Below are 14,038 nucleotides of genomic sequence, written 5' to 3'. Positions count from 1 at the left end.
TTTTGCTCTTTACAACCTTAAATAACCCAAAACTACCATTTCCAAATAAATTCCTTTGCATTTTTCGGCGCACTTGTGAACTACAGGCATAAGTGATTTATTCCTGACATAAACACCTCAATATTGAAAAATATTCGAAATTCCCTATCCTCATCTCGCTATAGCATATTATTCCACACTTTTATCTGCCGCATTTAAGTCATCCTTAGATACGAAATATTTCAATATCTCCCGGACATACATATCAACCTTCACATTTCCTCTAATTCCGATGAATTCCACGTAAATCCAGGTTTAATATCTCCCCTATTGGCACGTTAGCAACTACACCATTAGAACACTAATACCGCAAATTGGAATTCGTTCCAGAAATTGCTCGCAATTTTTCAGTACACTATTGGGATTTTCGTTATGAGTTTAATATCGACAATCCATCAACCGGTCGTTCATAACTGCTTTGAGAAAGCTTTAGAGGCTTAAATGTGATGTTGGATCATACCATTCGGCCATTTGGAGTTGTGTTGCGTTTTTAGAGCCGTAGCACAAAGCCGTTAATTTTTACTTTAAATTTAGGTACGGGAATTGAGAACGCAATTGGAATTATCAGATGCCTCCAATTCATTCTCGTGATTTTTATTGTTAATCTGTGCTTAGTAATCCAGATAGAAGCAATTAAGGTTCGTGGGAATACGAATTAGTTCTTAAAGATTAGTTTCCGTTCTTCAAGAGGAGAAAATGTCTCATTTTAAAATTTTCTCCCTTAATTCTGTTATACGTAAAATTCCAATTTCACAAGAAAATTCTTGAAACTCAGAAACAAGTATCATTAGAGAGACATTTCCTACCATAGCAATATTTCAAACAATGAAAACTCCATCAAGAGCTATTAACGCTATACCTAATGCAGTCAAGGCAGATGCTATTCCCAACTATCGAAATCAATTAAAACTTTGTGTGAGGGCAAGTTTTCCAATTAGAATCCACTTAGCGGGTCGTTAAGCCGAGTTTTGTGGATTATATAGGTTTGTTCATGATGTCATTACCATGTATATCCTGGGTGAATTTGCCCTGATTGGAAATCATTGACCGCTTATCAATATAGCAAACATGACTAAGGAAATTGAGTTTAAGCTGTGCGTAAGGAACTTAATGGAAGGGCAGGGAAGTTACAGGAAAACTATTGAGGTTTAGGCCTTTACATCAATAAATATAAGAATTTCGCAGGTTTAAAGTTGCAGAGGTACTCAAAACATTTTTAGAAGCCACAGACAAACCATCAGCCTCCAAAAATATTATCAAACTTATCAACATATCTCTCATGAGACCGAAAATTCGTCGGAATTGAAAACTTCCCTAGAAAAGCGAGATAAAAGACGTTGCAGTCTATCAGAGATTTCTCCAAAATTGTTGAGGAAAGCTACATTTCGAAAAGCCCAAAGATATTCGGGAATCTTCAAACGTATTTTAAATCCTGAAAGCTTCCATAATAATACATTTTCAAAAGTTAGAATTATTCAGCAAAAAAAATGTTCATACCAGCCAACAGAGAAATTAATGTTTATCAAACTCATCGACAATGTCATCGTTACCATTCTAAATAACCAATAGTTTAATTGAAAGCTTTAATACATATTTACATTCAATTCTACTTATTGTTGAGGTATGCAAATTGAATCAACTTTCAATAAAGATTTAACCACAAAGTGTAAATTAGCTTTCCATCAGCTCCAATTCAAATAAAGGGAAAGACAAACAGAAGCGAAATGAGGATATAGGATTAGGAATTTGATCAATTTCCATTATGCTAATTATGTAATTCACCCTTTATAATTATTATCGACATATTATCGATATATGCTATCTCAACTGTTGATGGAATGGAAATTTGAAAATACTCTCAGAAGAAACTTTTTTTTAATTTAAAAATTAAAATTCGGTCATCATCATTAATGACAACATTTTTATAGATATGTATTTAGTAGAGAATATAATTTTTCAAATAAAGGTTTTTGCTGTTACTATTAAGTGACAAATTAACTAACTGCTAAACAGACACAATGTAAAAACAATGCTCTTTTCTTAAATAAGAAAAATGCATTAAATTACGCCTAAGATTGATGACTAGAACTGTCTCTGTTCCCATTTCGTCTTTTTGAAAGAACTTATCTATTTTCCAACTCAGTGGAATTTCTCTCGCTATTTTTCGAGATTACACCTCTCCTTAGTGATAATATAACATCTTTTTGTTATTAGACATCTTCCAATATTCTAGAATCGGGTACTTTTTCAGAAGTAATTATTTGATTCAGTCTCATTGGTTGAAATTATTTTAATACATAATATAGTCACATCATAAAATTATAATTTTCCCGTAACATAACTCGACGATTTTATCTTAATTAAAGGACAGTAATAGATCTTCTCCGACCAGAAATCCCATATATTCCAGTTGACATATTCCTGCATTTTAACTATGGTATAGAGTCGCTTAATTGAGGTCTTTTACCAAGAAGGGATGGGAGTGACATGTTTGCTTTTACATATTATTTAATTTATATACAAAAGTGTTTCACCCAGATATATACATGTAGTATCGGGTTTTGATACTACTGTAGATATAGGATGGTGTTTATATCTTATAATAAAATCACAGATAGGAAAGGACTATAGTATGCGTTTATTAATGTAAAGTGAACAAAAGAGAGTATAAAGTAACTTGTGAGTTTAGCGAGTGCGGACGCGACTTCTGAGTTACCAACGACAACCGCACCCAGAAGAAAAGAGAGCTTGTGCATGCCCTGCAAAATCTTAAATACTAAAACCCATGGTGATAAACCATGGGCGTACCCTGGCTAGGGTGCCGTCTGCACCACCCGCTGCATCAAACCGTTACATCTTAAGCTGGGAATTGGAACTGCCACTATAGGGCCAACGAAATTTATCAAGGGCAATTCAAATGCCGACAAAGTATATTGCAGGCAGTTCTAATGCCGATCCGGTTTATTGCGGGGATTTCCAAAACCGACAAGGCATGTCATGGGAAGTTCCCATGCCCCAACTAATGCCCACCAGAGTCGTACCCCAGGGGTATCAATCTTACAGTTAATTCCTACTATCTAATATGTATCCAACTTAACAGTAACACCTATCTACAAGGGACGCGATCCTACATACATTCTAAAAAGTTTATTTTAATTTAATAATTGCACTTTATCGGACACGAAAGCAATCATACACGTACCAAAAAATATACATAAATTCATTCTTACGCTGAATTCATTTTAATAATTTTAATAATTTAATAAAAAAGGTATTTTTTTGCGTGAGAAACGAGGATCAGGCCCTATGTGCCTGTAAATGTTGCAGTGATAGATACTTTTCGGTACTTGACTGCTTACCTAATGGAAGTGCAACTTGCTTTGCGGCAGTGCACTTACACAACGACAATAACGTGCGGACATATACCACTTTGCACACTTGTAACTATTTTCTTCGTGTGTTTAGTTTTGCTTCATAAAACTCAGATTCCCATCTACCTTTTGATATTGGATTTATATTATTCCTAAAATCTAAGGAGTCAAAGATTTATCCGCACCCCCACGTTGCGATCCCTTACGTCTTCTCCCCGAGTCCAGATAAACAACCCCGAAGAAGGAAGACAGATGTATACAGGATAACAGACGCGGAAGGCAGAAGGATGGATGTTGAAAAAACGACCTATTACATTATCAGAAATTAACTCTTGGGAAAAACACGACAAAAAATGCCATAGCAGGCCAAAACGAAAAGACGAAGGGACCAAACATCGAAGAACAACCATACACGTTTAGATAACAACGCAAGCAAACGCATCTCAGGAGGAAACGCGCAGGAATAATTTCCATTGCTGAAGAAGAAAACAAAAATTTCTGTCGGATTTATATATCAGTATTGGTAACAACAGTATACGAGACTACAAGGGCATAGCCAAAGTGATTGGAAGAAGAAAGATCGGATTTGCCCCGCACCTTGAAAGTACAGAAATTACACATGGGAAGGTGTGAAGCCATTACAAAGGCCTTCTCAATTACATTGAGAACGAGAAGAAATACAACAGGACCGAAATGACCGAAAGACTCAGTAAGTGTTCTAAAAACATAACAGATGAGGAGAGAACAGAATCAACTAGCAGAAAACGAGTGGAGTAGATAATAGCTACCCACAGTGCTCTCCAACCCTGACGATATATTTCTCAGACAGTTCCGGAGTCGGAGAAAGTTCTTTCATTCCGAGATTTTTATTGGATAGGTGCCTCGACGAATCCCACACTAGTCGATCGCTAGTCCGGGTGTTTTTTGAAGATTTTGCCGGTGATAAAAAAAATCTCTTAAGATTTATAAGAGTAAGTATTTGGTAAAACCTATATGTGATCAATAGGTTTCGTATCTGGGCTCCTTGCGGGCCAATCCATGGTTAGAATATTAACAAACCCAAAACAGTCCACGGTTCGTTTAGGAATGTGGGGCCGAAGGCTGCCCTGCATAAAGATTAGGCCATTTTCTGCGTTGAAATGTGTATACATGAATCTTTTCCGTATGGGAATTGAATTAGTGCGTTTGTCGAAATAAATTCCTTCCCAGAACATTAATGATTCATCCAAAAATGGGATCCTTGGAGAGATATTGTAAACAGAAAACCTCACTCCTGGTCTTTTCCAGACGCGTTTATTCCATCTGGTGAATGAAAATTTATTATTGTTTCGTTGGGAAACAAAACTTATTTTCAGCCTTCAAAGGTGAAATTTATGTGTCCTCTTGCAAACTCTATAATCTTTTACTGTCCAATCCAATCCAAGAAACTGCAAATTTAGAATTCTAAGAAGGGAAAGACATTTTATAAGATTTGGAAAATATTATGCTACGATTATTGATATACATTTGAGGAAATTTGTTCTGATTTAAAGGAAAGTTTGGAAAACTAATATATACAATAAACTTAAGGGTATTTGAGAAGAAAAGAAGTTTTGCCAAAATTTAAATTATTTAAAATTTCCTCGTACTCACACCGCTATTTTTACATGGGAATGTCTAAAACCCCATGGAAACACTAACAACAGTGATATTTTTGTAATAAAACTTAATGAATTAATTAAAACAAAATTTGCATTAATAATTTTAAATCGACTCAATGATACTGGTAAAATAATTATTAATCAGTGGTGCCTGCTTTAACAGCTAAATTAATTACTGGCCATAATAATTCTGCAAATAATGCATCGCCCATATTTCCCCGATAATTTAGTGAGCCGCAACAAAATTAACATAATTTCGTAATAATTGACTACATTCACGACCGATTTTCTGTTATTTGGAATATGATTTCATAGAACAATGTAGAAATGTTTTTTACTATGGTAATCAGAAATAATTGATTATACAATAACGGTAGAATTTTGAATATTTGGAAAGAGACCAACTTATATAGAAGCAAAAATGTATGTAATTGCGAGAATTAGCAAAGCTGTATAATTAAACGCATATTTATTTAGGGTCGGATGGAAGCAAACACCTGAATAAACGGCGATATTGAGAGTGTGCATTTCAATTTACATTTAATTACGGCCCTGTAAAATGGAATTGTGTCAATATTAGCAAACGTGGAAAGTAAAGAAAAGCCAGGAAAAGAGGGTTTACTTTTATTTGAAAGGAATGTTAAGAGGGTGATTAATTTTTCGATCAATTTTGTTGTCATAAAATATTAAAGTATTTTTTTCTTACCATATTTTCTTCCTAAATAATGATGCAAGACACAAATTTAAAAATTTTATTAACTTAAAAAGAGGTACAAGTTGCTCATTTTAGATGCACAAGCTTTTACAGACTATTGAAGTGATATGAAAAATAACATTGTACAAATTTATCTTCACGCACAGCGTCAGTAAACCCAATTAATTGGCACTCTCCATTTTAACAAGTATTACGTCGTCCTTAGAACACTAAAACACTTTAATTTAAGGTGCTACAAGTTTTTAAAAAAATATTTATGTTGCTCACATTTAATTACTAAAACTATATTACTAAGCCAAACACACGCCGAAGATGCTTTTGAAGTAAAATAAAAAAAATAAATAAAAAAATTGCACACACAAAATATTGAACATTTTGGAAAATAAGTCAAATTTCTTTTATTAATTTTTTCGCTAAATTACCCAATTTCCCGTTCAATGCGTTGTACAGCATTTAGACATATTACAGAAATTACATATTAGATAAAGTATTCAGTGTTTTACACAAGAAATTGGATAGTTTGGTACGAGATTAAGCCGTATGGATGAAATTTTACATATCACGTATTAAAGCATTTAAATCTAATTAACCACAACACCTAAAGCCACCTAAAGCCACCAAACTCATCAATGGCCCTTTGATCCATTGCCTTTTCGGTAATTTAGGGCATTACATCATGTTTGCATTGGCATTCGCCTTGGATGCCTCGCTGGCTTTCACGAAGTATGTGAGCATGTCGATCGGCAATGGGAACACAATTGTTGAATTCTTCTCGGCCGAAATCGTATTCAAAGTCTAGGGAGAGAAAATGAAAATTCTTTTAAAGTTCAGCGGTAAATGAGATCAGAAAAGGCGAAGCAATTTTATGGAGCCTCCGAAATTGATTTAAGTATTATTGAAATGATTGGTATGCGATTGAAGTTGAAGACGCTTGTTGGCGTTATTAAAATGGTTATAAAGTGATTTTCTGTCTTTATGTTCAACAAAAGGGCTGATTTCCGCCAGTAAAATCTATCACCTAACTCATTTAGCAGTGAAGGAACAGGCCTTTCTGCAATACAAAATAAGGTCAGTAAACATTGGTTTTCGTTGGAACTATTTAACAAATTTGTTTCGATTAATAGCCCTGATTTTTTAGATTTATCAGATAATTTAATTTATCTTCTTACTCAAGTAGCAGTGTAAGAACGTCGAGACGTTAATTTCCTTCCCGGGGAATTATTAATTATCAAAAAGAACTTAATTCGGTACAATTTTCCTAAATTCGAATTGACGTGAAATGACACATTATTAATTTTAATTATATCAACTTTCAAACACAATTTATTTGTATTGAAAAGTGATTTTATGAAGTGCTGTCGTGCGGCCTTTCAATGCAGGATCTCCTCGAAAAAAATTAAAATCAAGTATTTGCAAATTTAATTTTTAAAGAATCCCTTTGAACAACGTTATCAAGCTGATGTGTATTGCTCAGTCTGATTATGCCAGTTCAGACATGTATTTCCATTGAAAAAGAGAGCACACCTAACAAAAAAACTCCCATTTACCCCTATAATCCTCAAGTTCAACTGGAACACACGATTTTCCACGGTTAAGCACTCAGCCACGTTTCTAGTATTGTCCACATTTCCAATTACAGGATATTGGAAAATAACTAGAAGAGGTCAAACAGATTTAAGCCCTCATGCCCGGGAAACTATTTGAACAACGTATGGTAAAATCGGAATTGCGAAATATTGAATAAAATTGCTTATCAGCAGTAAGTCCGGCATTTCAAAGCTTTGAACTCACGTTCAAATCTTTAATAAAGCTCCAACGTCTTCAAACAAAGCGGAAAACACAAAAAAAAAATGCTTACCAATCTCGACTGTGTCCAAAGGAATCAATGTAGCTTCAGCAAAGGATGGCCGAATAGTTTCCTTGTTGAAATACGATTTCTGTACTATTCGCAGCCTTTTATGGAAGCCTTTGATATAAGATACTCACCCATCCGCAAAATTGCAACCTCTTTGCATATTGCTTACGGTTCAAAAGCGACAAGGAAAACGTGTAGGCCATTCTTTTGACATGTATATTAAGCGTTAGAAGGTGCTGTATTATTTAAATTTGTGCTGAATAACATTGTACAAGAAAGCAAGTCTATAATACCAAATACTAGAAAGGATTGTAAGGCCCGAGGGGAGAATATTTTGTGTCGAATTGGTGATGGTGCTTCAAAATGAAACATATGAATACAATTTTAGAATGATTTAATGGATTTTAATTGTGTACACTTATACAATATGTGCTGAAAGTAGTCTGAATATAAAATAACGTTGACGAGCCATATGGGTTTATGTGGATGTTTTGGTTTTCAGTTTAAGAACGAACATAAAATTCCCCCTTTTTCAGAAGGAACTCGAGGGTTTTTTGTTCAATAATATTATTATTTGTGATGAACACTATTCGTCTAGATTTATAAAATGTATGGCAAAAATTCTCTTCTTATCCGTCTAATATGCGAAGTTTTGCATCTCTAAAACTTCAATATTGGACAAACTCAGTGAAGAATGTATTATAGCTCGCACACACTACAAACCCTTATATTGCGAGTAAATTTACATCTCAAACGCATTTAGCTCGTCAACAACAAAGATATATAAAATACACAGTAAATTCGTTTATACCTTATCTTGGAGATAGTACGAGAAAGGGAACATTGATGCAAATAGTACGATAGTCGTGTCTTATAATGTCATATACTAATATAGTTTTCCACATTTAAATATCCAAACGTATTTAAAAAATATACATACACGCAGAAACTGAACTCTATCTTACGATTAAGGTTTGTAAACATTTATATAACCCTTAAAGGGGAGTAGTAAAAAGCTTCTTTTGTGACCTAACTAGAATTTGATTTTTACCAAAAAGTGATGCTGAAATGTGACTAACCTTTAATTCCAAATTCAATTCCACGTGATTCAAAAAGGAAGATGAAGTTTAAACTTCTGGAAGAGTAGCATTTAGCTGACCAACAAATACTTCCTAATAAAACTTCGTTAGTGAGTATTTATCACCCCACAACTGACCACCAAACACTCGAGGGACAAGCATGCGAGCCCATATTTAAGGCCGATAATCACGAGTTAAACTTATCCACCTTGAAACGGAGCATGCTCGTCTGGCACATAGCAGAAACTATTTACTTGCAACATAAACCGCTTCTGCTAAAGCTTTTCCTCTGGATCGAAAAGGTCTTTGTCTCAGATGTGTCCCTTTAACTGTAGAAAAGACCTTTGGGAATCGCGGCCGCTTAAAACTTACTGAGCGATTTGGATTAAATGTTCTTTGTCCTTATTTCTAGGATTAAATAGGTCTAAGTGCTTAAGTTCATCCAGAAATGGAGTACCTAGATCGAGCGGAACCGGAAACACGATGGTCGAGAATTTGCCGTGGCAGATTTTCGATAAAGTCTAGAAAAGAGAAATCTTTTGTTTATTGAGAGATCATCGCAAGGTTAAGGGAAATTGAGACGTCACCGCTCCAACAGTCGGGAACGATTTGATATATGTTGCTTGAGATGTCTGTATGTATTAGACGAGGTTGGAATTGCAAGGGCGGGGGATGTAGGGAAATACGCTTGAAAGAAAACTCCAGAAATTATACAGAACAATGTTAAAGTCAATTTTTAAAATCGCACATGTAAACTGTCACATTATCAGACGCTTTGCAGAAAACAAACGTAACTGCACCATCTTAGCACGACTCCAATCATTTACTCCCCCATTTTCCCTTAACTTTGATGATAAAATCGTATGTTATGTCTTCACGCCATGCTCTTTATCGTGTAAGTGTAAGCATTGAAGCGAAAGTAACCGATGACCTGATTACCCAATCTCTGGCGATAAACATGGAAACTTCTAAGTTTCTCTCTACTATTTAAATACTTGTTGATATATTGATTGCTAAAATTTTCAACACCTCTAAAGAACAACGATCTAATGGCTTTACGTTAATAGCCTAAACAACGCGCTAAAATCCTTAAAACTGGAACTTTAAAAGCATTTTTCTAGACGTACTCTCTCTCTAGTTGTCAAAAAGGGCAAATCTTAAGAGCTACTTCGATATAATTAATTAACTCTAATTTTTTTTGTATTTTTCTCGGAGTGTCCACTATGTATAAAAACCTTAATTTCTACTTAAGTGGATGGTTGTCGAGGCTTTCATTTAACAGCAGAAACCTCTATTTTTTCTGCTTTCAAATTTGGCACATAGTCAACCCAATGCTAAAGTACCAGCACAAATAAGTTCTTAAGGCAAATTATTTACACTGGTAGAGACATCCAGAAGTTTATCCTAGCAGTTTGTATGAAAATTTGCATAAAGGTTAGTTCATTTTAATCTCTATGCAACCAACGCATACAATCATAAAACAACTGTATATATTTCTGGTTTTTCTTAAAAATATTAACACTAAGTTACCGTTGATATAAATGTCAAATAGGCTCTTAAAAATATTTCATATTGACTAGAGATCCCTAAACGAAACAACTGGATTGGTCCACATGACACTTCTACAACTTCATAATAATATCTTTGGAATCAAATTAGTGTCTGTCTCGTTGCAGAAGTATCACAAGGTGCATTTGCTAATCGAACGAAGAATTGTGTTTATTTTCAAGTACAAGTAGTAGGTCCTTTGGTCTTTACTCCTTCTGTTCCAAGTGCTTCATGAAATAAGAGAGTATATCGATAGGGAGGGGGAATACGATCGTGGAATTCTTTTCGGTGGAGATCGTATTTAGTGTCTTGAAAAGAATAAAAGTTTCTTTAAAATTATGTTTATTGGGTTCAAATGTATTTCCTAGAATTGTCCGCAACATCAACATATAGAGAAGTTTATTATTGTTGTAGGAATAAACTGGAAACAGTGCAATCTGTGACCCAATTATTACTGGTGTGACGTTCTTTCGGTTCATTCAATTCATTGGACACAATTTATTACATGTTGTAATTGTATTACTCTACTTGTCCTAACAGGAAATTTGCAGCCATGTCCCATAATTTTCAATTTTCCCTCAGATATATAAATCATCGACCGTGAGAAGTTTTTACATCCTCATATCGCGGTGGTTAGATTCGCGCCACATCCCCGGAATCTCGAAAACCGTATAAGGTCTTTTTGGTTAAGAATCATTATTTTCGATAATCCTTTTATGGCCTTTAAGGCTTTATTCAAAGGTATATTTGAAAATGCAGTTTACTTTGTAGCCAGTTTTTTCTTTCTGCTATGTAGCACAGAAAACAAGTTCCTATGTCCCGGCATGTCATGTATCTTACTTAGTAGTAGAGAGTAGAGATCTGGACATTTTTCTTTTTACTCCAAACAAAATGGTATACAGGGTGGGATTTTAGAAGTGTCACAAGGCGAAATCTCGGAAATGGTGTAAGGCATTGTCATTCAAGTTGAGTGAAACAATAGGGGGAGCGACAGATATATTTTTTAAGCTTTCCTCCCTGTACCTTTTTTTCAAAATTCTAACTTACGTGTAAAAACTACATATGCGAGCAATCTGCAACACTGCCTGATTAAAGAAAAGGATTCACTCTATGATAGAGATAATAAAATGCATACATAATCGACAGATAGCAAGAAAATCGTAGTCGAATTAAATTTGAAAATCTGAAATGTGTTTTGAAATAAGACTTCAAAGCTTTCAGCTAGTCGAGTGCATCCTGATCTTGGACACAGTGTATATGGGTACCCCTCTACTTCGAGTCCTAAAGGAATGAAAAATTAATTCAAATCGAACAAAAATTAGACCTCACGACTTTTCATTTCCTTAGCAAACGATTGGTTCTCTGATGTAGAATTTATTCTAGTTAAATATTCAACCCCGTATATTTGAATGTTAATATCTTATTTGCACAATATTATTGGAACCAAAATCCGAACAAAACGCTATAAAATGTTTCTCGTAATTTATTCTCATTACAAATTTTCGGAACGCACGCACTAGTTGTCAACAACAATACAATAAATTTAATTATCTCTGATTAAATAGGAAATGGAATCAAAATATATTTAAATCACATTCAATACATATTAATTTTATGAATTAAACTATTGAAAATGTACTTTGTACGTTTTTCGCATTGTTGCATTAGATCATGAAGCCTTTGACCTAGGAAATTAAGTAAATTGGTCTCTATGTACTTACCACTTAAATATAACCTGCATAAATTTACACAAGAGTAAAGACTTCGTTAAACTCCTAATATAAAGCAGCTGCATTACCGCATGCTCCAGTAATAAGGTTTAACGCAGTCAAACTATAACAAAGCAGTCAATCCAAAACTTCTTTTGCACAAGAAACGCAAAATTCTAATAAAATAAGTTTTATAACTTTTGCTTTCCATTTCAATGTCCAAAACATCTTTGGTAATTTGATTAAAAACTGCCTCTTTACTCTTTACTATCTTGTCGGTAAATTAACGTTACGCGTCAAATTACATGTTGCTTCACAGAAAGGTAAACATAAATTAACTTGCACGTCCAGAATCTTCTATTTATTCATAACGTTGTCCTAAATTACAAACAAAAATGCCAGGGGCCTTTGAATGTTTAAAATTCATTTACATTTTCAAAGACATGTTACTGTTACTACTGCTTCTGCTGCTGCTGCTGTTACTGTATAAATTGTTTTAATTATATTGTCATCATGTAAATTTAATCCCACCTTGCACAAGGCATATTTTAATTTGCATTTTGTTGTTTGTGCATCAAAACTAAATTGAGAATAATCGTATCGGTTTTGCTTGATGAAAGGGAGGTATAATCAGGTCACAGATTACCTTTCACAATAGAGTCTATATTAGTTACAAGATGCGCCATTACAATTACTATTCTATACTATACATGCATACAGGGGCCCAAATGCACTTTCTCTAACAATCCTTCTTCAAGCTCAACTCTATATTAGGCAGCGATAAATTGCTCTATTCATGCAGGCCTGCGCTGGGCGTTTGACTGAATAGTGTATAATGTATAATAACAAACGCCATTTCAGTTTTGAAATTGCGCCTATTTATCTCCGGTTAACAATGGAAGTGAGGTTTGATGTGGAGTATAATAATTATCGTGAAATGTTTTCTGACGTAAATAACACAAAAGAGTAAAATGAAGGAGGGCGGTCTTCATTGTTCCATTTGGCATTCATGTATTGGAAATTCGTATTGCCTCTGTTTTTTTGGTTTCTCCCCACGGCTGATACTAAGCCGGAATAACCCGATCTAACCCCTCAGGCCTGAGGCACATCAATTATATTACATATAGGGGCAATTGGTGAGCGCCGAACTCCCACCCCACTTTTTTCTACTTCCGGTTAGTTAGTGAAAAAATACAATTTCCATGTGATGTAAGTTGAAATGCAAAATTCAAAAGTGACACCAAGGAAATTCCTAATGTAGACATTTTTAGCAAGACTGACAGAAAAACGGCAAATTAACTGTTAAAAATCGGCTCTGGGTGGAATGAACTAAATTTTAAAAAATATTTAAAGTCAAATCAAATCAATGGAAAATAGAAAGAAGAGAAATGACAAAAAAAACAATAGTTTCGCTAAAGCAAAAATTAGTTGAAGGTACCTTCTTCGATGTTAAAAAATTCTGCTAAATTTGGATTAAGTGGTCCAATCTGCATTCTTCGCATGATGTGAAAATAATGCATTTTTACATGTTTATAATGTCAAAGATCATAAAATTTTCACAATTCTCACGTGATTTGAATACGTAATAATTAAATTCTAATTTTCAGAAATGGGCCCCTGAGCATCTACAACTTAATTTAAACAAAACACATAACAATATCGTTCTTTACATCTAATTTCAGAGATGTTGTTGAGATGTTGAGATGTAATTTTTAGGCGAAACATATACATATAACCTGTAGTTAACTCAAGCAAACAACGTTACTACATTCGGAGCTAAATGCGGAGTTTCAGTATTTTGAATTTGAAATGATCTCCGAAGGGTTGTGTTCCTGCTGAGGGATTTTTTGCAGATACTAAGGAATCATTCAATCGCGTTTTCAACACTTCAAATGGTCTACCGGATGTAATACGCATATACAGCGTAGTTTTACATTTTCATCCCTTATTCAGATTCAATTTGCTCTCACTTCGTGTAAATTAGAAAGCCAAAGATTTGTTCCACTGTCACTGAAGGTTTACCAATTGCAATCGTATTTGCGAGTGGCATTTTAAATTCGACCCGAAACAAAACCGCTTTCG

General features: G+C 34.4%; 1 protein-coding gene across 7 annotated transcripts in view; it reads right to left on the bottom strand.

Moving 5' to 3' along the window:
* Positions 1-5,798: 5,798 nt before the first annotated feature.
* Positions 5,799-14,038, bottom strand: part of LOC136415726 (band 7 protein AGAP004871-like) — a 67,713-nt gene continuing 59,473 nt past the window's right edge. For 5 of the 7 annotated variants that reach the window (XM_066400485.1, XM_066400486.1, XM_066400491.1 and 2 more), the window contains one exon: positions 7,998-9,220. In XM_066400485.1, coding sequence (XP_066256582.1) covers positions 9,068-9,220 — 153 coding nt within the window. In that variant the 3' untranslated portion in view covers positions 7,998-9,067. Of the gene's footprint in view, positions 6,561-7,997; positions 10,556-14,038 lie in introns of those variants that run through there. The other 2 variants (XM_066400488.1, XM_066400489.1) reach the window with 2 other exon arrangements.

The sequence above is a fragment of the Euwallacea similis genome, chromosome 20, assembly GCF_039881205.1.
Source record: "Euwallacea similis isolate ESF13 chromosome 20, ESF131.1, whole genome shotgun sequence".
Taxonomy (NCBI): domain Eukaryota; kingdom Metazoa; phylum Arthropoda; class Insecta; order Coleoptera; family Curculionidae; genus Euwallacea; species Euwallacea similis.
Note: the sequence above shows the minus strand (reverse complement) of the source record. Positions and strands in the feature narration are given on the sequence as shown.